Source organism: Pseudorca crassidens, chromosome 2 (genome assembly GCF_039906515.1).
Source record: "Pseudorca crassidens isolate mPseCra1 chromosome 2, mPseCra1.hap1, whole genome shotgun sequence".
Taxonomy (NCBI): Eukaryota; Metazoa; Chordata; class Mammalia; order Artiodactyla; family Delphinidae; genus Pseudorca; species Pseudorca crassidens.
Genome location: NC_090297.1, coordinates 75847404 through 75872357, shown reverse-complemented (window position 1 = coordinate 75872357; position 24954 = coordinate 75847404). Strand labels below are relative to the sequence as shown.

General features: G+C 36.8%; 1 protein-coding gene across 1 annotated transcript in view; it reads right to left on the bottom strand.

The window, feature by feature from the left end:
• Positions 1-24954, bottom strand: part of LOC137208962 (calcium-activated chloride channel regulator 1-like) — a 73961-nt gene that overhangs the window by 21972 nt on the left and 27035 nt on the right. Inside the window, 1 exon segment of the mRNA XM_067709916.1 lies at positions 13936-14065. Within this exon segment, the coding sequence (XP_067566017.1) occupies positions 13936-14065 (130 nt within the window).

Here is a 24954-nt window from a genome sequence, read left to right as displayed (position 1 = left end):
TTGTGTTTAATTTTTGGTAGTTTGATTAATATGTGTTTTGGCATGTTCCTCCTTGGGTTTATCCTGTATGGGACTGTCTGCACTTCCTTGACTTGACTGACTATTTCCTTTCCCATATTAGGGAAGTTTTCAAGTATAATGTCTTCAAATATTTTCTCAGTCCCTTTCTTTTTCTCTTCTTCTTCTGGGACCCCTATAATTCGTTGTTGGTGTGTTTAATGTTGTCCCAGAAGTCTCTGAGACTTTCCTCAATTCTTTTTATTCTTTTTTCTTTATTCTGCTCTGCAGAAGTTATTTCCACTATTTTATCTTCCAGGTCACTTATCTGTTCTTCTGCCTCAGTTATTCTGCTATTGATTCCCTCTAGAGTATTTTTAATTTCATTTATTGTGTTGTTCATTGTTGTTTGTTTCATCTTTAGTTCTTCTAGGTCCTTGTTAAACTTTTCTTGAATTTTCTCCATTCTGTTTCTGAGATTTTACATCATCTTTACTATCATTACTCTGAATTTTTTTTCAGGTAGACTGCCTATTTCCTCTTCATTTGTTTGGTGTGGTGGGTTTTTACCTTGTGCCTTCATCTGCTGCGTATTCTTTGTCTTCTCATTTCGTTTAGCTTACTGCTTTTGGAGTCTCCTTTTCGCAGGCTGCAGGTTCATAGTTCCTGTTATTTTTGGTGTCTGTCCCCAGTGGGTGAGGTTCATTCAGTGGCTTGTGTAGGCTTCCTGGTGCAGTGGATTGATGCCTGGTGTTCTGGTGGTTAGGCCTATATCTTGTCGTTCTGGCAGGCAGGGCTTTGTCCAGTGTTGTGTTTTAGTGTGTCTGTGAATTTAGGATGACTTTAGGCAGCCTCTCTGCTAATGGGTGGGGTTGTGTTCCTGTCTTGCTAGTTGTTTGGCATGCGGTGTCTAGCACTGTAGCTTACTGGCCATTGTGTGGAGCTCAGTCTTAGTGTTGAGACAGAGATATCTGGGAGAGCTTATGCTGATTAATATTATGTGGGGCCATGAGGTCTCTGGTGGTCCAATGTCCTGGACTCGCCTCTAGCACCTCAGAGGCTCTGGTCCGACACCTGGCCAGACCCTGCCAGCCACACGAGCCACATGGCTCGGAAGAAAAGGAAGAAAAACAAACAAATGAACAGATAGAACGCCAAAACAAATGGTAAAAGCAAAACTAAACTGACAACGTCACACAAAGAAACATACACATACACAGTCATAAAAAGAAACAAAGAAACAAAAAAAAAAAAACAAAAAAAACCAAACAGACAGAATCCTAGGACAAATGGTAAAAGCAAACCTAAACAGACAAAATCACACAAAGAAACATACACATGCATGCTCACAAAAAGAGAAAAAAGCAAAAAAAAAAAAAAAAAAAAAAGGAAGAGCAACCAAACCAATAAAAAAACCCACCAGTGATAATAAGCACTAAAAACTAAACTAAGATAAACATAAAACCAAAAATGAATCAGATGCAGAAAGCAAACCCCAAGTCTACAGTTGCTCCCAATGTCCATTGCCTCAATTTTGGGAACATTCATTGTCTATTCAGGTATTCCACAGATGCAGGGTTTATCAAGTTGATTGTGGGGATTTAATCCACTGCTCCTGAGGCTTCACAGAGAAATTTCCCTTTCTCTCCTTTGTTTGCACAGCTCCTGGGATTCAGCTTTCGTTTTGACCCCACCTCTGCGTATAGGCCACCTTCAGGTGCCTGTTTCCCACCCAGACAGGAGGAGGTTAACTCAGCAGCTGATTAGGGCTCTCTTGCTCACTCAGGCTGGGGAGAGGGAGGGGTATGGTAGTCATAACTGGAATACGGGGTGAGCCTGCGGAGGCCAGCATGACATTGTAACAGCCTGAGGTGCACCGTGTGTTCTCCCGGGGAAGTTGTCCCTGCATCACGGGACCCTGGCAGTGATGTGCTGCACAGGCTCCCAGGGGGCTGTGGTTCATTACCTGTGCTTGCACACAGGATTCTTGGTGGCAGCGGCAGCAGCATTAGCGGTCCATGCCTATCTCTGCGGTCAGAGATGAGAGCTGTGACTTGTGCCCATCTCTGGAGCTCACTTAGGCAGTTCTGTGCTGTCTGTGGGAACACAGACCAGGAATCCCTCTCCTCACGCACCCCAAAACAATGGTTTCTTGCTTCTCCAGTAGGTCCAGACTTTTTCCTGGGCTCCCTCCCAGCTAGCTGTGGTGCGCTAGCCCCCTTTAAGCTGTCTTCATGCAGCCAGCCTCCGTCCTCTCCCTGGGGTCTGACCTCCAAAGCCCAAGCCTCAGTTCCCACCCCCCACCTGCCCTGGTGGGTGAACAGAAAAGTCTCTCAGGCTGGTGAGTGCTGGTCGGCACTGATCCTTTGTGTGGGAATCTCTCCACTTTGCCCTCTGCACCCCTGTTGCTGTGCTGTCCTCTGTGGCTCTGAATCTTCCCCCCCATCTCCCCTGTCCCCACTAGTGGAGGGGCTTCCTAGTGTGTGGAAACTTCCTCCTTCATAGGTCCCTCCCAGAGGTGTGGGTCCCATCCCTATTCATTTGTCTCTGTTTTTTCTTTTTTCTTTTGCCCTACCCAGGTATGTGGGGAGTTTCTTGTGTTTTGGGAAGTCTGAGGTCTTCTGCCAGCATTCAGTAGGTGTTCAGTAGGAGTTTTTCCACATGTAGAGGTATTTTTGATGTACTTGTGGGGAGGAAGGTGATCTCCACATCTTACTTCTCTGCCATCTTGAAGGTCTCCTCTCTTCTTTTTTCTTTCTGATGCTCTGATGGGGTGAGTTCTTCTGATTGGGTGCCTTGTCTTCAAGTTGACTGGTCTTTCCTTCTGTTTCATCTAGCCTGCTGTTTAACCACTATAGTGTATTTTTCAGTTCAGTTATTGTATTCTTCAACTCTGTGACTTCTGCTTGGTTCTTTCTTGTATTTTCTAATATTTTTTGAAGTCCTCAGTGTGTTCATCCATTTTTCTCCTGAGTTTGGTGAGCATCTTTATGACCATCCTTTGAATGCTTTATCAGATAAATTACTTATCTCTATTTCATTAAAGTTTTTTTTCTGAGGTTTTATTTTGTTGTTTGTTTTCTTGTTTGTTTTGTTGTTTGTTAACTCTTTCTGTTGGTTTCTATGCATTTGATGCAATAACCACCTCTCCCATTCTAGAAATAGTGGCTTCATGTAAGAGATGAATTTTGTCATTCAACCCTGCCCTAGGTGTTGGTTGTCTCTCAAACCTTTGTGATTATCCAAGGAGCCTATTATATTTTAAATAGTTCTCAGTAGTCAAGGGTGTGCCAACACTTGTCAAAGTCCCAGAGGGGAGGATCTCAGTCAGCATGTAGGTTCAGGCTGATTGGAAGCCAGACCCTCAGACAGCAGCTTTTAAAATATGCAAATATACACAGTCCTGTGGGACCACAAGTGTATGCCCCACTGGTCACCAGAACCTGGTAATCTGGAGGTCTCCCCTGGTGGCAGTCATAGAAATCAGGGCTCTAGACAAGTGTATAAACTCTTTTCTGTGATACTGGTGAGACATAGCGAGGCAGAGGAAGACCACAAAGATGGCATCCTTTGGGCTGTGTTCTCTGAGAGTAGCTGCATAGGCCCTTAGGTGTGTGCCAGACCTGAAGCTTGTCCATCTGGCCAAAGCTCCAGGACAAGAAAATAGGCCTCTTTCACAAAAAGCCTGGGAATGTCTTTCAGTCTGTTGTCTGTGTAGTACCTTGGGGATAGTAGCCTGTCAAGAGTTGTGTCTCTGATTGGTACATACAAGTCCCCTGCCACAAGAAGCAAGCAGTCAAGGGGTGTCACCTGGACAGTATCCTCAAAAACTGGGTACTAGACATAAAAACCAAGGGACCAGATATGTGTAAGAGTTCCCCTCTAGGAGATACTAGCACTCTGGTGCATAGCAGAGAGAGAGTGCAAAGATAGCAGTTGCCCTGTGAGGTCTGTGGCAGGGATTACAGTCAGCCCTTACATGTGTGTTTAACTAGAAGCCTGCTTCTAGGCTGCATGTATGATGATTAGCTAATAGGCCTCTTTCACAGAGACTGAACTTTGTTGCCTCTTTCTGTGCTCTGGGGGTGGTATCTGTTTAAGAACTCTTTTTCTGTTGATTACAGTCTTGTGTGACTTGCAAGCAGAAGCTCCACTGGCCACCAGAGCCAGGCCATGTAGAGGTGTCCTGTGTAGAAGCTGCAAAAATTGGGGTATATGACAAAGGTATATGTTCCTTTCTGGAAGATACTGGTGATTGGAGTAAGGCAGAGGGACTGTGCAAAGATTCCATCCACTGGCCTGTATTCCCTGCGAGCACTTCCTTAGGCCACTAGATATGTGTCAAGGCAGAGGCGTGCACCTCAGGCTAAAGCTCCTGGACTAGCAAATAGACTCCTTTCACACACTTGGGGTTGTGTTTCAGTCTGCTGTCTGGACAATGCACCAGGGTGGTAGCCTTCCTAGAACTGTCTCTCTGATTGTTACAGTCCCTTCAGGCCCAGGAACACAAACTCCCCTGGCCTTCAGAGTCAGCAATCAAGGGGCATCCCCTGGGCAGTAGCTGTACAAATCAGGCTTTCAGACATGTGTAAAAACTCCCTTCTGGGAGATACTGGTACTCTGGAGCACTGTAGAGGGACAGCGTGAAGATGGTGCCCACTGACTGTAGTGAGGTAGAGGGGGGAGAATAAAGATGGTACCCACTGGAAAAAGAAAAAAAAAGAGATTGTGGTGTCCCCTAGGGGGCTAGAGCAAGGCAGAGGGAGAGTATAAAGATGGCATCACCAGTCTCTGTCCCCAGGAAAGGTTTCAGCAGTCTCCTACATGTGTGAGTTAAATTAGATGCCTGCCTGTCAGGCTAGTGCTTTAACATAAGTAGAGTGAGCCTCGTTCACTTTGTTATTGTCTGTCTCTGTGCTGGGCCCTGGGGAGGATGAGTCCTAGCACTCAAGCCTTTTAAAAGCCAATTCTGAGTCTTGTGGGTTCGGTGAATGCAAGCCTCATTGGTTTTCAAAACTAGATATTTTGGGGGCTCATCTCTCAAGTGCAGGTCTTAAAAGCTGGGGTGCTAGATGTGGGGTTCCAACCCTGCGCTCCTCAGCTCTGGGTTTGAATTCCCTCCTGATTCTGGATTGCATGCTGGGAGTGGAGTTTATGGTGAGATTTTGTCCCAGCCTCTCCTACCCATTTCAATGTGTTTTTCTTCTCATTTTCCTGATGTGTAGTCATTGTTCAGCCAGCCTTTAGGGCTTTTTTTTTTTTAAAGAGGAAATTGTTCCATATGTAGCTGTAGACTGTATGTCCATGGGAGGAGGTGAGTTCATGATCTTCTTATATTGCTGTGTTGAACCGTAACCCATCCTCTTTTTGAAAACGTTTTTTAAAAATATTGAAACAGTTTCAAACTTACAAAAAATGTTGCAGTGACCAATTTTTATATGAATTTCTTTCTGGACTTAGAAGTTCTAAGATCATTCAGATATGGTACATTTGAAACCCTATCAGTAGGAACACAAATCATGATTATAAATTCTCTTGGGAGACCTTTCTCTCCACCCTTTTCAGAGCTTATTCCATGACAGAAAATCTTCCTTGTCATCTTGCTGTGCCAGGGATTGACTTTATCACTGAGGGTACAGAACTTCCCAGATCTTTTTATGGGGGGAGGGCATGAGGAGGGGCTCATAGTTTCTAATTTCTGCATGCACCAAGGGCCCAAATTCTTATCTCCAGCTACCATATGAGTTTAAAGCTACCTTCCTCATCCAACCCCCTTCCCACTCAGGATAGGATCATACTGTGTGCTCAGAGTTCCAGTGTTCAGTTCTTTCTCTATTTCTGACACCTAAGTATTTCTCTCTTTTTTTGCAAACTCAAATATGTGTTAAAAAATTTTTTTTCACTCTACATAGCATTACTAGGTGTTTGTAATGGAAGAGCTTTCATGTTATCTGGTCTGACTGTATTAGTTAGGAATTGATTGTGTTCAGCTTAAGTTACAGAAACCTGGGTACAGTGACTTACTAAAATAGGGATTCATTTTTTCACCTGCTAAGAAGTTCAGAGGTTGGCAGCTTTCTATGTTTCTATTTTGCTATTTGTAGCATGTAGCTTTCATCCCCATATCTCAGGATGGTTCCTATACTTCTAGGCATTACATATGTCTTAAAGGCAGAAAAAAGATGAAAGGTGAAATCAAAAGGTACTTGCAACTGAGTCTGCTTTCTCTTTTTTTTTTTTAAATCAAGAAAATAGCATTTTCATAAGCCCCACCTAGTAAACTTTTATTTGCATCTCTTTAACCAGACGTGGGTCATTTGATTCCTTCTAAAAGCAATAGAGTTTGATAAATGCAGTGTGCGCTGTTGAAAAATACCCATTTTTTTTTTAACAAGGCACACTGTCATGCTGAACAAGATGGGGGTACTGTTAGCAAACAAGAAGTGGAGAAGAGTTATAGGACAAGCAACTATCAATATCTGCCATGCTTCTGTGCGGCAAGAACTGAAAGTCTCCTGTGTTCTTTCTGCTGCACTGCAACTTCCTTTCAGTTTTTAGACTGAACAGGGTAGGCAACATAACTCACAGGGCAGAGTACAAAATGGAAGTATGGAACTCCTTGTTCAAGAAATAGGAGAAAAGTGTCAAAGGTACAAAAGTAGAAAACTTTTTCCTTTCTTCTGTGGTCTCTCAACTTTCATAGTGTTTTTAATTTGCTACTTAATGTCATTCTAAGCAAAAAATAAATAAATAAAAATTTAGATTATTAGCATGAATTTTACCTTGCATCTTCATATTGTAAATGCCAGTTTTAAAACTCAAATATAAGACCATTGAAATTACACAATTTGTAATTCTTAGTGTGCCCATACATTTCTATTTCATTCTTACCAAAGTAGTAGAAATGCTGTACAAATCTAATTCAGTTTTTAAAATTTCATTTCTTGATATATGCACATTCTACCAATATTCTGTACCTTTGGCTTAATGATGAATAAGGAAGGACTGAAAGGAAGATGAACTATAGATTGCCCTTTCCTTCTCTCATCATTTTCAGTGTCATTGGTTGGAAGCTTCCATATAAACTTACCTTATCCTCTCATTGGTCTGCTAGAATTCTTTATTCATGAAGTGTTGTTAACACTATGTGAATGTGGCAGCAAGGACTGGCAGTGAATATGTGTATCTGAAAGTGCTGATATGGAAAGATTTCTAAGATATAATAATAAAAAAACAACATGCGGAACAATGTGTGAGTCTGTGTAAATAAAAAATGAATGTGTTTGTTAAGTATATATAAGTACTTTGTATATACAATAATTTTAAGAAACTTTTTTTCAGTGGTTATCTTTGGGGAAAAAGTACAGTGGGGCAAGGAGTGGGAAGGGTTGAAGTCTTTCACTTTTCATTTTGTATCTTTCTTTACCGCTTGGATTTTCAGCCTGTGTGTGTCTGTTTGCTTGTGTGTGTGTGTGTGTGTGTGTGTGTGTGTGTATACACACTTATATATAACATTTCTTTCATATTTTAATTTTTTAGTTTTAGAGTACTCTAACAATTTTATTGATTTAATAAATATGATGCATGCTCATTAAAAATATTGAAATGGCAAAGCAATGGACAAGGAAGAAAGCAACCAGCAACCCAGAACCACCACCCAGAAATAGCCAGTGTAAACATTTGGTGAAAATCTCTTTCTATGTAAATACAGGTGAAGAATGAGTGAGAGAGACACAGAAGGAAAGATAAAAAAGAGAAAGGGACAGTTATAAAAGGCATTAAATTAAGTTTACTTGAATTTAACAGAAACAAAAAACTAGAATGAAAAATGAATAGCTAAACTTCATTATTTCTTTTCTGCAGGAGGTATTAGATCCTAAAGGACCCCTCTTGGAGTCATTGGAATCTTTTTGTATGAGTTTTTTTTCCCCCCCTCCTTTGACTACTGGTTTCAATCTTAGACATTGTCTATTAACTTATTATATGAAAGATGAGATAATGAGAACTCATATTTTTTTACCTTTCCTTTGTCTCCCTACAAACTTATATTGCTTTATTATTTCTAATTTTCAGTAGAGAATTAAACAGAGAGTCAGGATTAATGTTCAGTGTCACTAGAGGATGTAGGAAAACAAGTACTCTCATATACTGTTGAAGGAAGTTATACATTGATAAAGACATTTGGGATGATAATTATTTATCAGCATATGAAATGTATAAGGTCTTTGACCCAGCAATTCTACCTGTAGGAATCTATCCAAAGACATGTTTGTACAGAGATAAGTATACAAAGATATTTTTGTAACACTGTTTTAATACTAAAAAATTGGAAACAACTTAAATATTAATCAGTAAGGAAATAGTTTTATGACTTATAGTGCATTCATAATTTGGAATAATATACACTTGTTAAAAGAATGATGGAGATAAATATGTACTAAAATGGAAAAAAAGTCTCAATTATGTTGTTAAGAGAAAAAAAGCAAGTCATATATTATACCTACAGTGTGATTCCATTTATTTATTATAAAAGAATATATATATTTATACATAAGCATAAAATTTACATACCCACATTGGTACAGAATGGTACACATAGAGAAAGAGACAAAGAGGAAGAGACTGGGTGGATAAAGAGGAACTTTAACATTTAACTGTATATACTTAAAAACTGCTTTAGTGTTTTACAATAGGAATGTATATGTTGTATAAAAGATAGAGAGGGGGCTTCCCTGGTGGCGCAGAGGTTGAGAGTCCGCCTGCCGATGCAGGGGACATGGGTTCGTGCCCCAGTCCAGGAATATCCCACATGCTGTGGAGCGGCTAGGCCCATGAGCCATGGCCGCTGAGCCTGTGCGTCCGGAGCCTGTGCTCCACAATGGGAGAGGCCACAACAGTGAGAGGCCCGCGTACCGCAAAAAAAAAAAAGATAGGGAGGAGAAAAAAGAAAAAATAACTAGTTTCTTCTCAAAAATTTAATATTAATATGTGAGAGTAAAATACCTAATTAATTTTGTCTAGTAATTCATATTTAAGGATTAATATGATCATTAAATCTGCATTATATTTCAAGTAAAAAAAACAAAGCAGCTTCTGACACAATCCACATGACTTGCCATAGATATTGGCCAAAAAGTCAAAACTTTCCCTCACCTCAAAATGACATAATTTCTCTCCTGTTATGCTTAGGATCTTGGAATAATTTAATTTGCCACCTTCTTTGTTCCTGAGTAAAAGTGCTAGGTTAACAGCAATGTTATTCTCTTTCAAAGTATTTCTAGAAATATCTTGGTCTTTATGCCCAAGTTTTCACTGGAAGAACTGAATACTCATTCCACTCATTCTGCTTGATTATACTTTTGTTTTATACTTTAGTTAATGATACTACTTTGTGACTTGAGATGAAATCTAAAAGAAAGAGTAAAATAACAGGTTGACCCACATTGTTGTAATTTAGGTTAATATGACTCTTACTAGCAATAAACTTCCTATACTGAAAGGTACATATCAGTTATTCACTGATGCTTTGAAGTATGGGAATAAGGAGACAATATCATCAAATGCAGTGGTGTAAGTTTAAACTCTTAAGTTCCCAAGGAAAATTTCAAAAAGACCCACTTACCTGTTGCTTACCAGTCAGATCAACTAACAGACACCTATTATGAGCAATCCCTAACAGACACCTATTATGAGCAATCCCTTTGGTAAATTCAATACAGTACACCAACCAATATAAGATTGCCCCTTCTATCAAAGGACAGACCCACATAAGATTTTATGGAAAGTCAAATCTAAGAAAGTCTAGTTTTGAATGCATTCTAGTGATTGTGCTGGAGTTAAGGATATCCACAAGTCTTACTCAGAAGCACAAAATGTGATCCTTGTGCTCCGAGGGCATATAATCTAGTTTTGTTCACGTGCAAAGAAAACCTACACTGTGAGGTTGTGTGATGCCAAGTATTAATTGAACAGAACAGATAAGTGTTATAGAAAGTCACAGAAAGGACACATTATTACTCTACTACACATAGAGTAGTCAGGTAAACCCTAGAGCATGAGACAGGAGACATCTAATAATGTTTAGAAGGCAGTTGGAAATATGTAACTAAAGCTTGGGAAAGAACACCAGGTTAAAGGTACAATTGTTTGAGTATTTGCGTAGATGTGATAGATAAGATTTCCATCAGGAGATATACAGTGAGAAGGAAAGGAAGGTTAAAGCTTGAAGAAAAGAGTAAGACACTGTGAAAATAAGAAAAGACAGATTTTAAAAAATAGTAGAACATTTGGAAATTTAAAATACAGTCATTAAAATAAAAATCTTATGGACTGATTAATAGCTTATTAGATGCAGATGAAGAGATATTAGTAAATGAAGATAGTTCTGAGGAAATTATACAGAAAGGCAGCATGAAGAAATAAGGAATGAAAAGTATGAATTAAGAAAAATGATAGGGTGAGAAAGTTCAATATATTATCCAATAAGATTTCCAGAAAGCAAGATAAGAAAGAAGGAGACAGACAAGTTTGATGAGATCATGGTTGATAATTTCAAAACTTTGAAAGAATTGATGAAATAATGTCTCAAGGTCAATAATCAGAAGTCTCAAGCAAAATAAAAAGAAGTATACTCTAGGCACATTGTAGCAAATTGGAATACTGCAAAAAAACAGATAAAATCTAGAAAGGAATCAGATATAAAAGGTTACTTGCAAAGAAATAACTATTGGATTAGCAATAGAGTAGCAACAGATTTCTCAAGAACAGTGGAAGCCAGAAGTTAATTAAACAGTATCTTCAAGGAGCTGAGGAAAAACCAATAAACTTAGAATTTAATACACAACTAAAGTATCACTTAATAGTTCCAAATAATGACACTTTTCAGACAAAGATTGAGAAAATTTACCTCTCACAGATTGTCATTGAAAGACTAAAATATCCACATTAATTCTGTACATTGTTTAAAGATATAGTCATATGTCTTACATATGTATCATATACAGTACATGTAAATGGTAAAATTATAAAAACAAGCATATATGGGGATATATATATACGTATAGCTGATTCACTTTGTTATACAGCAGAAACTAACACAACATTGTAAAGCAATTATACTCCAATAAAGATGATATAGGGCTTCCCTGGTGGTGCAGTGGTTGAGAGTCCGCCTGCCGATGCAGGGGACACGGGTTCGTGCCCCGGTCCGGGAAGATCCCACATGCCGCGGAGCGGCTGGGCCTGTGAGCCATGGCCACTGAGCCTGCGCTCCACAACGGGAGAGGCCACAACAGTGAGAGGCCCGCATACTGCAAAAAAAAAAAAAAAAAAAAAAAAAAAAAGATATAAAAAATAAATGAAAAATAAAATAAGGGAAAAAAATAATAATAAAAACAAGCATGGGAATGAAAAAAACACCTAATTCAAAATAGTGTTTATCTGTGAGAGGAGAGAAGAGAATGGAATTAGAGCTTCATTTGGATTTTTTAAGCTAGTTATACAGGCATTCATTCTATTTTTTAAGGCATTTTTTGGTCTACTTGAAATATATTTAAAAAGGGAGTAGGGAGTAAGAAAAGGAATGATCTACAATATCAAATATTGCATGAGAAAATGAGAACAGGAAATTCCACAGATTTGGATACTTAAAGCCCACTGAATATGCTCCAGAGAATTGTTTTCCTAGAGAAGGGAGAATGAAAACATCCATTCCAGTCTGCCTACATGTGTTCCTATCATTTCTCCCCTCCTGTTATAGTAAAAGAGATGTCCCTCTGCCCATCAAATATCAGTCCTTTCCCTGTGTGTTCTGGATCCTACCTCTCCCACCTTTTTAGGGTCCATATATTTACCCCTTTCTTTCCTATATTTTCATTTTCTCCCTTTCTACAAGTTCCTTTCCAATATTTAAACATGCTTAGGTCTCTCCTTTTTTTAAACTCCTCTTCCCCGATTGCTGCGAAACCAAATACTGCCTCTTTCCACTCTCACAGTCCTATTCCAACCACTGCCTTTTTTATCTCCTTCCCATGTCAAACATCTTAAAAGAATTATCTCTAATTAGTGTCTCAATGTCTATACCTCCCATTTACCTCTGAAACCACTCTAATGTAACTCCTCCCCCGACCCCCATTCCACAAAAATTATTCTCCTTAAGGTCACCAGTGATTTTTCTGTCTTGACCTCTTACCATTACTTATTCCGCACTATTTCCTTCTTATCCATCATCATGCAGTATTTACTGAGCATTTACCATATGCCAGACACTGTTTTAAGCACTTTATGTGTATTATTTCCTTCTTGAAACCTCTCTTCCTTTGGCTTCTATGACATAACACCCCTCTGATTTTCCTTCTACTTCTCAAGTAGATACTCTTTGGTTTCTTTGCTCATCCTCATCTCTTCATCTTTAATAGATGAAGTTCCTCAAGGCATCATCCTTATTCCTCTATTCTTCTCACTTTATACCACAGATATTGCTTCCACTCATATATGTCTATATATACACAGATGACTTTCAATTTTATTTTCATTTCATCCACTAGTATTTCAGCATGTAATTCTTTAAAAGATAAGAACTCTTTTTTTTTTTTTTTTGGTTAAACGTAACCACAATACCATTATCATACCCAAAACAAAAGTAATAATAATTCCTTAATATTGGCAAATACTGGGTCAGTGGCAACTTTCCAATTGTCTCATAAATATCATAAAATTCAGATTCTAATCAAGTTACTCACTTGATTGCAAACCTTTAGTGGTTTCTCAATATTCTTAGAATAAAGAACAAAATCTATAACCTGTCCTACAGATCTTGCATGATTTTTCCTTGTTTATCTAGTCAGCCAGATCAATAGAATTGAATCTAGAGACCTAAAATGTTATTTCACATCTATTATCTTGAGTTGACATCTAATTGATAATAATAAGTCAGAAAAAGGAACTGAAACACTCATGGTGAAATTTTTGTCTTTTGGAGTTTGTTTTGAGCAAAACCAGGGAGTTGAGAAATACTCATTAGAGAAATGATGCAGGCCTGGCTCAGCTAAGGTACAGATGCTAATGGAAGGGTCTTGATAGACATTACCCTTGGACAGCCTGCCACATATGCTACACAACAAACTCTCAGGGTTTGGGGAAAATCCAATACAATTTAAATTGTTTTTTTTTGTTATCCCTGGACAACCTTCACAAGGACAGACTGCCTAGATGGACCTCTTTGCTGTCAGCTAATTAGTTTACCACTAAAGATGTGCAAACACAACTCAGTCTTCTGAGACTGCAGTTTTTTCCTCATAAGTACAGTTTTTGCCCTTGTTCCTGGATAGCAGTCTAATGACTGTCTCCCTGTATGTTAAAAATTTTGTTTGTAGGTAAATAACAAAATGTCTCTGAGTTGTTCTTTGATAATAAAAACTTAGTTGTACTTGCAAATTTGTTCTTTCTCTACTCTTTCTCACCTTAATACCTCAACCAGCTCAGTTTTTCAAGATGGAAATCTGGGAATATTTTCAATGCTTTCTTGTCCCTCATGCCTGGTTCCTTCCCAATATCCAATTCATCACCAAGATCTGAATCTGCTTTCACAATACATCTTGACAGCAACCACTATAGTCTGAGCCCAAACCATGTATTGTTTGGGCTATTTAAATACTCTCCTAATTGGCCCTAATTGCTTTCCCTACATTCACATTCATCTCCTTCCATTTCACTTCCCCAGGGAGTCAGAATGTTCTTTTAAAACCATATATCTTATCACATATCTTTCCCTGTTTAAATACTTCAAATTGCTTCTATGATACCTATGATAAAATGATAAATCCTGAATTCGTTACATGGCCTATTCTTTCACAAGGCCCTGCTTGATCTGGCCCCCATATACACCTGTCTAATCTAATCTGGTACTGTTGTCTCCCTTACAACTTTAGCTACACTGACCTTCTTTCAATTCTTTTGGCACCAAACCTTTTCCCACCTCAGGACCTGCACTCATGCTGTCCCTCTGTCTTAAATTTGTGATGGGGATATGTGAACCAACTTCTAAAGAATAAGAAGATGTCAGCCTAACCTAAAAAATTAATTGTTATGAACCTCAAGTATTGTGCATAACTCCAGTGTTCAGTTGAGCTGTTAGATGATTCATATATATATATATATATATATATATTTTTTTTTTTTTTGCGGTACGCGGACCTCTCACTGTTGTGGCTTCTCTCGTTGCGGAGCACAGGCTCCGGACATGCAGACTCAGCGGCCATGGCTCACGGGCCCAGCCGCTCCGCGGCATGTGGGATCTTCCCGGACCGGGGCACGAACCCGTGTCCCCTGCACGGGCAGGTGGATTCTCAACCACTGCGCCACCAGGGAAGCCCGATTCCCATATTTTTAAAGAATAAGAAGTTGGTTCACAAATCACTTCCTCAGAGGGTTAAGGATTCTCTTCTAATGTCCTTCATAGCTCTAAACACAATTTATAATTTTATTAATTTATATAATTGTTTGATAACTCATCCCTATTAGTCTGTGAACTCTAAAAGGAAAGGGATCATATCTACTTTTTAAAAATTCTGTATAATAATTGTCTAGCATACAACAGATACCAAACACTTTGAACAAATGAGTGAGTGAGATGTTTGGGGAAGCATTTAGTTCAGTGCCTGGCAAACAACGCTCAACTTGATTTTCCTTTTTCATTTTAAACATTTACATTAGATATTGGTCTTTTATTTAATGGAATGTTGCTAGGGTTTTTTTTTTTAAAGTAGGTATTTTAAATCTTTCGGATGGCTACAGATGTCCACTAGATGTCAGCCTAACTGAAAAAATTAATTGCTATGAACTTCAAGTATTGTGCATGATTCCAGTGTTCCGCTGAGCTGTTAGATGATTCCTATATTTTTAATTAAATGAAGATATAATGTTTTCATAAATACCTTTGAATTTGAGATGGTGGATGCTCCATGATTGTATATTGAGTACTGAGAATATAATTCTCTTGTGTTGTAAAACTCTATTAATAGTAAAATATTTATGAAATATAATAATAAGGTAATAAAAGCTGCTAATATTTATTTGGCTTCAACTACATGCCAGACACTTTGCTAAATGCTTAAATGTTTTATCTCATTTAATCTCAATTGATTTCTAAATTAAGACAGTAACTAAAACTATCTCAAATGATTAAAAAATCCTGTGAGATAAATAGTATTACTAACACCATTCAAAAACTGGAGTTTAAAGAGGTTAAGTAGCTGTTCTTAAAAACTCCAAAAGAGATAGCATAACGTATCATAATTACTTATTTATTAAAAATAAACACTTATTTATAAAAAATAAAAAATTTAAAAATACCTCTTTGGTCAAGAGGTTGTTATTTAATTTTATTTATTTTATTATTTATTTTGGCTGCACTGGGTCTTAGTTGTGGCACGTGGGATCTTTTAGTTGCAGCATGTGGACTTCTTAGTTGCGACATGCATGTGGGCTCTAGTTCCCCGACCAGGGATCGAACCTGGACCCCCTGCATTGGGGCCCCCTGGAGTCTTACCCACTGGACCACCAGGGAAGTCCCAAATATGTTTTAATAATGGGCGACTTGTCAACATTCATTGCTACTTGGAACTGAGGATTTTGTTTATATTACAGCTAAATAAATGATGTTGTTTAGTGGAAGACATTAGGATGGTATTGGAAAGAGCACAGATTTGGAATTACACAGACTTTGGTTTGCATCTCAGTATCACCATTTACTACTAGCTTTACTCTGATGTTGGGCAGGTTATTTCCTATCTTTGAGCCTCAGTTGCCTTGTCAGTTAAGAGGGGTTATAATGTAATGCCTGCTTTACAGTGCTGAAGTAAAGGTTAGATAGGAAAGTATATGGAAAGTGCCTACCACAGTGACTGGCATGTAATAAGTCATAGTTTTTATTATTTTTTTAATAAATGTCTCAATCTGAGAAAAATAGATATTAATTTTGTGGATACTATGGGTAAACAAACCCTCATATTTTTGTGATGGTAGATGAATATGCAAAATACCAATGCCAAGTTCATACCCAAATGACTTAAAATTCATCTATGCACAGTTACATACAAAAATTATTTAACTTGCAAAATTATTGATAATATTTTTATTGAGGAGCTAAGGATTAAGATCATATATTTTGTACTCAGTTCACATTTTTCAAGTACCTTTGGTGTTTGGGTATGATGATGAAGGAGGTAGAAATGAGATTCACTATCTTCTTTCCATGTTTATCACTACTTACCATTTACTAATATAGTACATTACTTCTTGCTTAGATTCCTTTAATAGCCTCCCAAATCATCTCTCCATTTCAGTTTCCTTTACACAAGTTGGAAAGATGGATACTCCCCAAATTACAGCTCAAACCATGTGACAGCTTGCTCAAGCATCTTCAGCCTCCATTGCCTACCAATGTAAGTATACACTAATCTTGGTTGGAGTCATATTGTAGACTGTTTCCCCATTTTTACTTTACGATATGCCCCTGTGTACATCCAGAGCCAGATCAGGATATGTGAGCACAAAAACTAACAATTATAAAAGTACTTTACTTATCTATGTTTATAAACAAATATAGTATGTTTTGTGTGGTTTTAATTTATGTACATGGTATTATACTGTGCCTATAATTCTGTAGTTTTCCTTACTCAATATTATATATATGAAATCTGTTTAATATTGATTAGAGGTAGGTAGACATGATCTATTTCTTTTGGCTGTTGTATAGACCCATCTTACGAATACACCACATTTTGTTTGTCCAGTCCGCTACTGGGGGATAGTTAGAGTGTTTCCAGTTTTCACTGTTAAAAATCATGCTGTAGTGAACATCTTCATGTATCCTAGAACACAAATATTAAGAGTTTCTTTAAGAGGTCTACATATAAGTGTCTGCATATTTTTTATTTTACTAACTACCACCAGTTGCCTTCAGCAGAAAGTCCCTGTTTCCTCCCATTTTAACGAAAGCTTGATAGATATTATTGGGTGGAAATAGTATCTTCTGGGCTTTTTTTTTTTCAAATGTGCATTTCTTTGGCTGACTTCAAGATTGAGACTCTTTTCCTAAAGTGATTGGCCTTTTAATTTTCCTTCCCTGTGCATTGACAATTTGTGTCCTTTGCCCATTTTGTTGTTGTTGTTGAATTGCTGACATTTTTTTCTTTTTTCCCCCCCTCTTTTTTTTTACTGAATCTAAAAATATCTGCTTCTTATTTGTCATAAACCTTTAGTGTCTTTAAATTGTTTTTTTTTTACTATCTTAAATTTATATGTAATTAAAATTCAAAGAATTGAGTATTTTAATACATGAATATGATGTATTTCTTCATTTTTTTCAGCTCTTTAATTACTATTATGAATTTATTTGCTTATAAATAGTAATATAATTAAATTTCATACATTGAATTCTTATATTCCTAGAGTTTTGGTTGCATCTCTCAGGATTTTCTATGAAAATGATTATGATTTTCAAATAATGACAATTTTGTCACTTTAAAATACTCATACTTATTCATTATCATGCCTTTTTGCATTGGTTAGGGCCTCCAGTATAATACTGACTAGGAACAATGCTAGCAGGTATCTTGGTGCATTCCTGACTTTAATCTGCATGCTTCTAATGTTTCCTATAAATTATGATGCTTGATATAGAATTGTCTAGATACTTGCTAAAGTTTCTTTTAAATCCCAGTTTTCCAGATTTTTGTTTCTTAAAAATCATGAATAAGTAGTTGAATGTATCAAATGCCTTTTCTGCATTTATTGAGATACTTATGTTTTTCTCCTTTAATCTGTTAATATGGTAAATTGCACTGTTTTTATTTTTTGTCATTATTATCAGTTTTGCTTTTTTATTATTCCAGTTTTTTATTATTATTAGTTCATTTCATTTGGAACTCAGATATATAATTTAATTAATAATTTTCCTCAGTTGATGATACTCTGTCATCATTTGACCATATCTCCTCTGCTGTATCATTTTACTTATTTTTATTTTCATTATCCACAACTCTGTTCCATTTCTTCTACCCACACTTTTACTTTAATGTGTTTGTTATATATCCTGATACAATAAAGTGTTATTTTTTTGTGTGTGTCTATGCATTAATTTATACAAATGTTATTGGTTTATAGCTATTGCTTTGTTTCAACTTTTTTTCACTCAACACTGTATGTTTAACTCTATTTTGTTGCTATCTATGCATCTGCTGTATTGTTTTTAAGTATAGTATAGTATATTAGTAATATATAGTGTAATATTTCAGATTATGTACACTTTGCATTTACTTATCTATTCCCCCAGAGATGGGCACCTAAAGTAACTTTCAACTTTCTGCAACTATAAAATAACACTGTGATAAATATCTTCACGTAAGTTGCTTTTTGATTTGTGCCCTGGTTTCTTTGATGCTTATACCCAGGTATGTGATTGTTGGAACATGAGATAATTTGTACATTGATTTTATTAAATTCCACCAGATTATTTTCCATAATACTGCCTCAGTTACACTCCTGCCAGTAGAGTAGGAGAAATCTTATTTCTCTACTTTCTTACCTACAATTGCTGTTATCTGATTTTTTTTTGGGGGGGGGTCTTCGTTGCTGTGCTCAGGCTTTCTCTAGTTGCAGTGAGCGGGGTCTACTCTTCGTTGTAGTGTGCGTGCTTCTCATTGTGGTAGCTTCTCTTGTTGCAGAGCACAGGTTCTAGGCGCACGGGCTTCAGTAGTTGTGGCACGTGGGCTCAGTAGTTGTGGCTTGCAGGCTCTAGAGCGTAGGCTCAGTAGTTGTGGCGCACGGGCTTAGTTGCTCCGCGGCATGTGGTATCTTCCCAGACCAGGGATCAAACACATGTCCCCTGCATTGGCAGGCGGGTTCTTAACCACTGCACCACCAGGAAGTCCCTGATTTTTAATTTTTATTAATTTGATTAATGTTAAAGTATATATCAATGTTGAAATTGGCATTTCTCTGATTCTAGTGTGTTTCTCTGATTTCTATACTTACTTGCCACTGAGCTTCCTTTTATTTTTATTTTAAGTTTTATTTATTTATTTTTGATGTAGACCATTTTTTAAAGTCTTTATTGAATTTGTTACTATATTGCTTCTATTTTATGTTTTGGTTTTTTGGCCATGAGGCATGTGGGATCTTAGCTCCCCAACCAGAGGTTGAACCTGCACTCCCTGCTTTGGAAAGCGAAGTCTTAACCACTGGATTGCCATGGAAGTCCCTGGGCTTCCTTTTAAATGATTCACCTACTTACGTCCTTTGCCTGTTTTTCTATTGAGGTTTCCTGTCTTTTTCTTATTCGTTTGCAACTGTTTCTTATACATGCCGTATATTAATTCCTTAGCAGGTTTTAAACACTAAAAATATTTTCTTTGGTCTGTCAACTGTCAGTTTTGCCTATGACGTCCTTGTGAGCAGAAGTTCTCAATTTTGATGTATATAAATCCATTTTTTAAAAATGTTTTGTGTTTTTAGGTCTTGCTTGAGAAGTCCTTTCAACCCTAAAATCACTCAGATATTTCCTTTTATTTTCTTCTGTTAGCTTTTAAAATTTGCCTTTTACACTTGAGACTTTATTCCAGATGGCATTCCCCTGTGTGTATGGCATAAATCAAGGAATACTACTTTATTCTTCTGGATATATTGAGCTAGTTTTCCTAACACTATCTGGAAAGTAATCTATTTTTTTCTATTGATTTATGGTGCTGCCTTTATCAGACATCAATTTCTGTTTCTGAACTTTCTATTCTGTTACATTGTGTATTTGTTTCTGTGTAATTGCATAGTACATTTATTACTATAGCTTTGTAGATTGTATTAATATCTGGGAAAGAAGTTCTTCCATTTTACTTATCTTTTTCAAAATTAGATTAGTTTTTCATGAACCTTTATTTCATGTAATTTCAATGATGTGATTGTTAAATCTTCTAGAATTTTTATTGAAATCTGAATTAGTTATCTATTGCTGTATAACTAATTACTCCATAACTTAGTGGCTAAAAAATAAATATTATCACTCAGCTCTGTGGATCAGGAATTCAAAAATATCTTAATTGAATGGTTTCTGTCTTGAGGTCTCTCATGAGATTGTAACCAAGATGTCAACTGGGGCCACAGTCATCTAAAGGCTTGACTTGGTCTGGGGGATTCCTCTCCAGGTAGGTTCACTCACATGGCTGACAAGTTGATGTTGACAGTTGGCAGATCAGTTCCTTGTCACATGAATCTTGTGACAGAGCTTCTTGAATATCCTTACAACATGGAGGCCGATGTATGCTAGAGCAAGTGATCCAGGAGATAGCAAGGTAGAAGTTGCAACGTTATTTATGACCTAGTCTCAAAAGTCACACTCCAACATTCCTGCAATATCCTGTTGATTGCACAAGACAGCTCTCCTCAGTATGAGAGGTGACTACACCAGGAAGCAAGAATCACTGGGGGCCATCTTGGAGGCTGAGTACCTCAGTTCACCCTCTGGCTGCCAATAATTAATCTCGCTCTCACATGCAAAATAGACTCATCCTTCTCACAAGACTCCCCTAAATCTCACCCCACTACAGAATCAGCTTGAAGTCCAGAATCTCATCTAAATAAGGTCCAGAGGTGATGAGGCTTCTTGGGTATATTTCCTTAAGTACAGTTCTTTGAGTACAGTTTCTTTTGATCTGAAAACTTGTGGAGTTAAGAGAGGGAACCAAACAATGCCATGTATATCAGGAGGCAAGAATCACTGGGGGCCAGTCTTAAAGGATGGCTACCACAAAATTTCATTTAACATTTCTTATAAGACAGGTCTATTGGAGACAAATTCCTTCAATCTTTGTTTAAGAAAGTATTTCTCCTTCACTTTTTTTTTTGAATGAAAGATTCTTTAAATTCTGTGGTGCGTTACAATTTTCAAAAGTGTCACATACATGATTTCATATAATCCCATAATAAACTTTCTTTAACCCTCTACCACTATATTGCCTCATACCCTTTCCCTCTCCCCTCTAGTAACCACTAGTTTGTTCTCTATATCTGTGAGTTTGCTTCTTTTGTGTTTTATTCACTAGTTTGTTGTATTTTTAAGATTCCATATATAAGTGATATCATACAGTATTTGTCTTTCTCTGTCTGACTTATTGCACATAGCATAATGTCCTACAAGTCCATCCATGTTGCTGCAAATGGCAAAATTTCATTCTTTTTTATGGCTGAGTAGTATTCCTTTGTAGGTGTATCTACCACATCTTCTTTATCCATCATCTGTTGATGGACACTTAGGTTGCTTCTATACGTTGGCAATTGTAAATAACAATGCTATGAACATTGAGGTGCATGTATCTTTTTGAATTAGTGTTGTTGGTTTTTTTGGATATATATCCAGGAGTGGAATTGCTGTGTCATATGGTAGTTCTATTTTTAGTTTTTTGAGAAACCTCCTTACTGTTTTCCACAGTGCCTGCACCAATTTACATTCCCACAACAGTGTATGAGGGTTCCCTTTTCTCCACATCCTTGTCAACATTTGTTATTTGTGTTCTTTTTGATCATAGCCATTCTGATGTGTGTGGGGTGATATTTCATTGTCATTTTGATTTGTATTTCCCTGATGATTAGCGATGTTGAGCATCTTTCCATGTGCCTGTTGCCCATCTGCATTTTTTCTTTGGAAAAATGTCTCTTCAGTTCTTCTGGCCATTTTTTAATTGAGTTTGTTTTTTTGATGTTGAGTTGTATGAGCTGTTTATATATGTTGCATGTTAACCCCTTATCAGTCATATCATTTGCAAATATCTTCTCCCATTCAGTAGGTTGTTTTTTTGTTTGTCGATGGTTTCCTTTGCTGTGGAAAAGCTTTTGAATTTAATTAGGTCCCATTTGACTATTTTTGCTTTTGTTTCCTTTGCTTTAGGAGACGGATCCAAAAAAACACTGCTTCAGTTTGTGTCTAAGAGTGTTCTGCATATGTTTTCCTCTAGAAGTTTTATAGTATCCAGTCTTACATTTAGGTCTTTAATCCATTTTGAGTTTATTTTTGGACAGCTACTTGTAAAAGAATAAAATTAGAACATTCTCTAATACCATATACAAAAATAATCTCCTTTGCTTTTGAGGAATAATTTGGCTGGATAGAGAATTCTAGGTTGGTGGTTTCTCTTTCAGCACTTTAAATGTATCACTCTACCCTCTTCTTGCTTGCAGGGTTTCTGAAGAGAATTCTTATCCTGTTCCTTTGTAGGTAAGGCGTTTTTTATTTCCAGCTTCTTTCAAGATTTTTTGTCTTTATTTTCTGCAATTTGAGTATGATATGCCTAGGTATAGATTTTTTTGAATTTTATTATACTTGTTCTCTGAGTTTCCTTAATATGTGGTTGATATTTGTCATTAATTTTGGAAAATTCTCAGCCATTATTCATAATTTCTTTTCCTTTCTCTTTCTCCTTCTCCTGCTACTCCCATTGAATTTTTGTAATTGTCACATAGTTCTTGGATATTCTATTCCATTTTTTCTCTTCTTTTTTCTCTTTGCTTTTCAGATATTGACATATCTTCAAGCTTACTAATTCTTTTATTGGCCATGTCCAGTCTACTGATGAGTCCATCAAAGGCATTCTTCATTTCTTTTACAGTGTTTCTGATTTTTAGCATTTAATTTTGATTCTTTATTAAGGCTTACATGTCTCTGCTTATATTACTTACCTGTTTTTACATGTTGTCAATTTTTTATATTAGAGCCCTAGGATATTTATCATAGTTATTTTTAATTCTTTTTTTAAATTTTTATTGGATTATAGTTGATTTACAATGTTGTGTTAGTTTCAGGTGTACAGTGAAGTAAATCAGTTATATATATATATATATATATATATATATATATATATATATATATATATATATACACACACACACACACACATATCTCCACTCTTTTTTCGATTCTTTTCCTATATAGGTCATTACAGAGTACTGAGTAGAGTTCCCTGTGCTACACAGTAGATCCTTATTAGTTATCCATTTTATATATAGTAGTTTATATATGTCAATCCCAATCTCCTAATTTATCCTTCTCCCCTTTTCCAGTTATTTTAAATTCTTGATCTGATGATTCCAAAACTTCTGCTCTATCTGAGTCTGGTACTGATGCTTTTGGTCTTTTCAGACTATTTTTTTGCCTTTATCATGCCTTGTAATTTTTGGTTGAAAGCCACACATTGTGTATTGGGTGAAAGGAACTGAGGTAAATAGGCCTTTCATCTGAGGTTTTACACTCTCTGGCTATTAGTTAGGGTATGCTACTGCTGTAGCTTTAGGTGTCAGAGACAAAAATTTCCTCTAGTATCTATTTTTGTCTCCTTGGATGTTTTGGGCTTCCCTAGAGACTCCTTCTTAAATTGGTTCTGAGGCTTCCAGTTCTTCTGTCTGTTATCCCCTGTTATTATACTGCAGCCTTATTCATGTGATGATGAGGTGTGAGGGAAGGGGAAGCATCTTATAGTCCTATAATTAGGTCTCATTTTTTTAGTGTGCTTGTCCCCTGAGCTGTGACCTTCACACATTTTATAGATTTTTTTTCCTTTGATAAGACAGGAAAAACTAAATGGCTCTGGAGTTGGGTATTTCTCTTCCTCCATGTGGAAGGCTAGTGAGGGTTGGATTTGGGTATTTTCCTCTCCCCACATGGAAGTCTAGGGGAGATTGGAGTTGAGTATTTCTCTTTCTCAAAGTTGACTGGGCTCTTGTAAAACCCAAGCTGTATGGTTAGGTAATATTGTTTCCCTTGAGGACAGCCTTTTGTTAAGGAGAACAGAATGCTCTGGGCATATTTCAAAATGATTACTTTTCCTTCTCCCCCTGCTAAAAATCTGAAAGAATTTTTCACCAGTTCTCACTTCTGAGAACCTGGTAGGGCTCCTGGAGCAAAAGCTCAGGAAAGTGTGGAGGTTCCTCTAAGGCCCCCTGGAGTTTTTAACTCTTAAGTTTAGCTGCACTGAGCCTCTTGCAGTTCATCATTTATAGTTTGTGTTCTGTTGGTACTGGCTTCAGTGGCAATGTTTAGCTCCTGGGCTTCTGTTCTTGGTAAGCTGTGATTCTCTATATTAATGGGGCAGCAGATAGTGATGTGGCCTTAATTCTTTGATGGATCTAAGAAGAATTGTTGATTTTCAGTTATTCAGCTTTTTTTCTTGGGAGGATGGTAGTGATGACATCTAGCTCTTTATGTGTCAGACTGGTGCTATTGATTTTTATAAATTGATCTTGTGTCTGGTAACTTTACAGAGCTCTCTTACTAGTTTTAATTATTTGTTAATTCTGTTGGATTTTATATGTCACCTGAAAGTAATTACAGTTTTGTATCTGTCTTCCCAACTATTGTATCTTCTATTTTTTCTTTTAACTGCATAGGAATCTTACTTTCCTCAGTGACTGTTAAAGCTTTGTAAATCATTTCTCAGTACAGTGGCCAAGTAGATAGAATAAATTATTCCTTGACCCTTTGAGACTTTCATAATCAACAGTAATTTTTTATGATTTATAGACTCTTAAGTGATTTGTTTTCCTCAGAATTTAGAATTCTTCCTCTTTTGTGTCTAATTTCTCATCCTACTTGAAGATTTAATGCCCTCTTTTAAAATTTTTTTAAAGGTTAAGATTGGACATTAAAGTTCATAATATCAGGTTAATAAAGTTTTCAAAGGTTTCATTTTTAATGAATAATGGTGGTTGAATTATAATATAATTTTATATGTGTATTGAAATGACAATATAGTTTCCCTTTTTAATCCATTAATGTGGTAAATTACATTGATTTTCTAATATTAAACCATCTTTGGATTCCTAGGGTAAATTCAACTTGGTCATAAATTCAACTTGGTTATTATTTTTTATATATTCTTCTGGATTTGGTTTGCTAATGTCTTATAATTTTTTCCA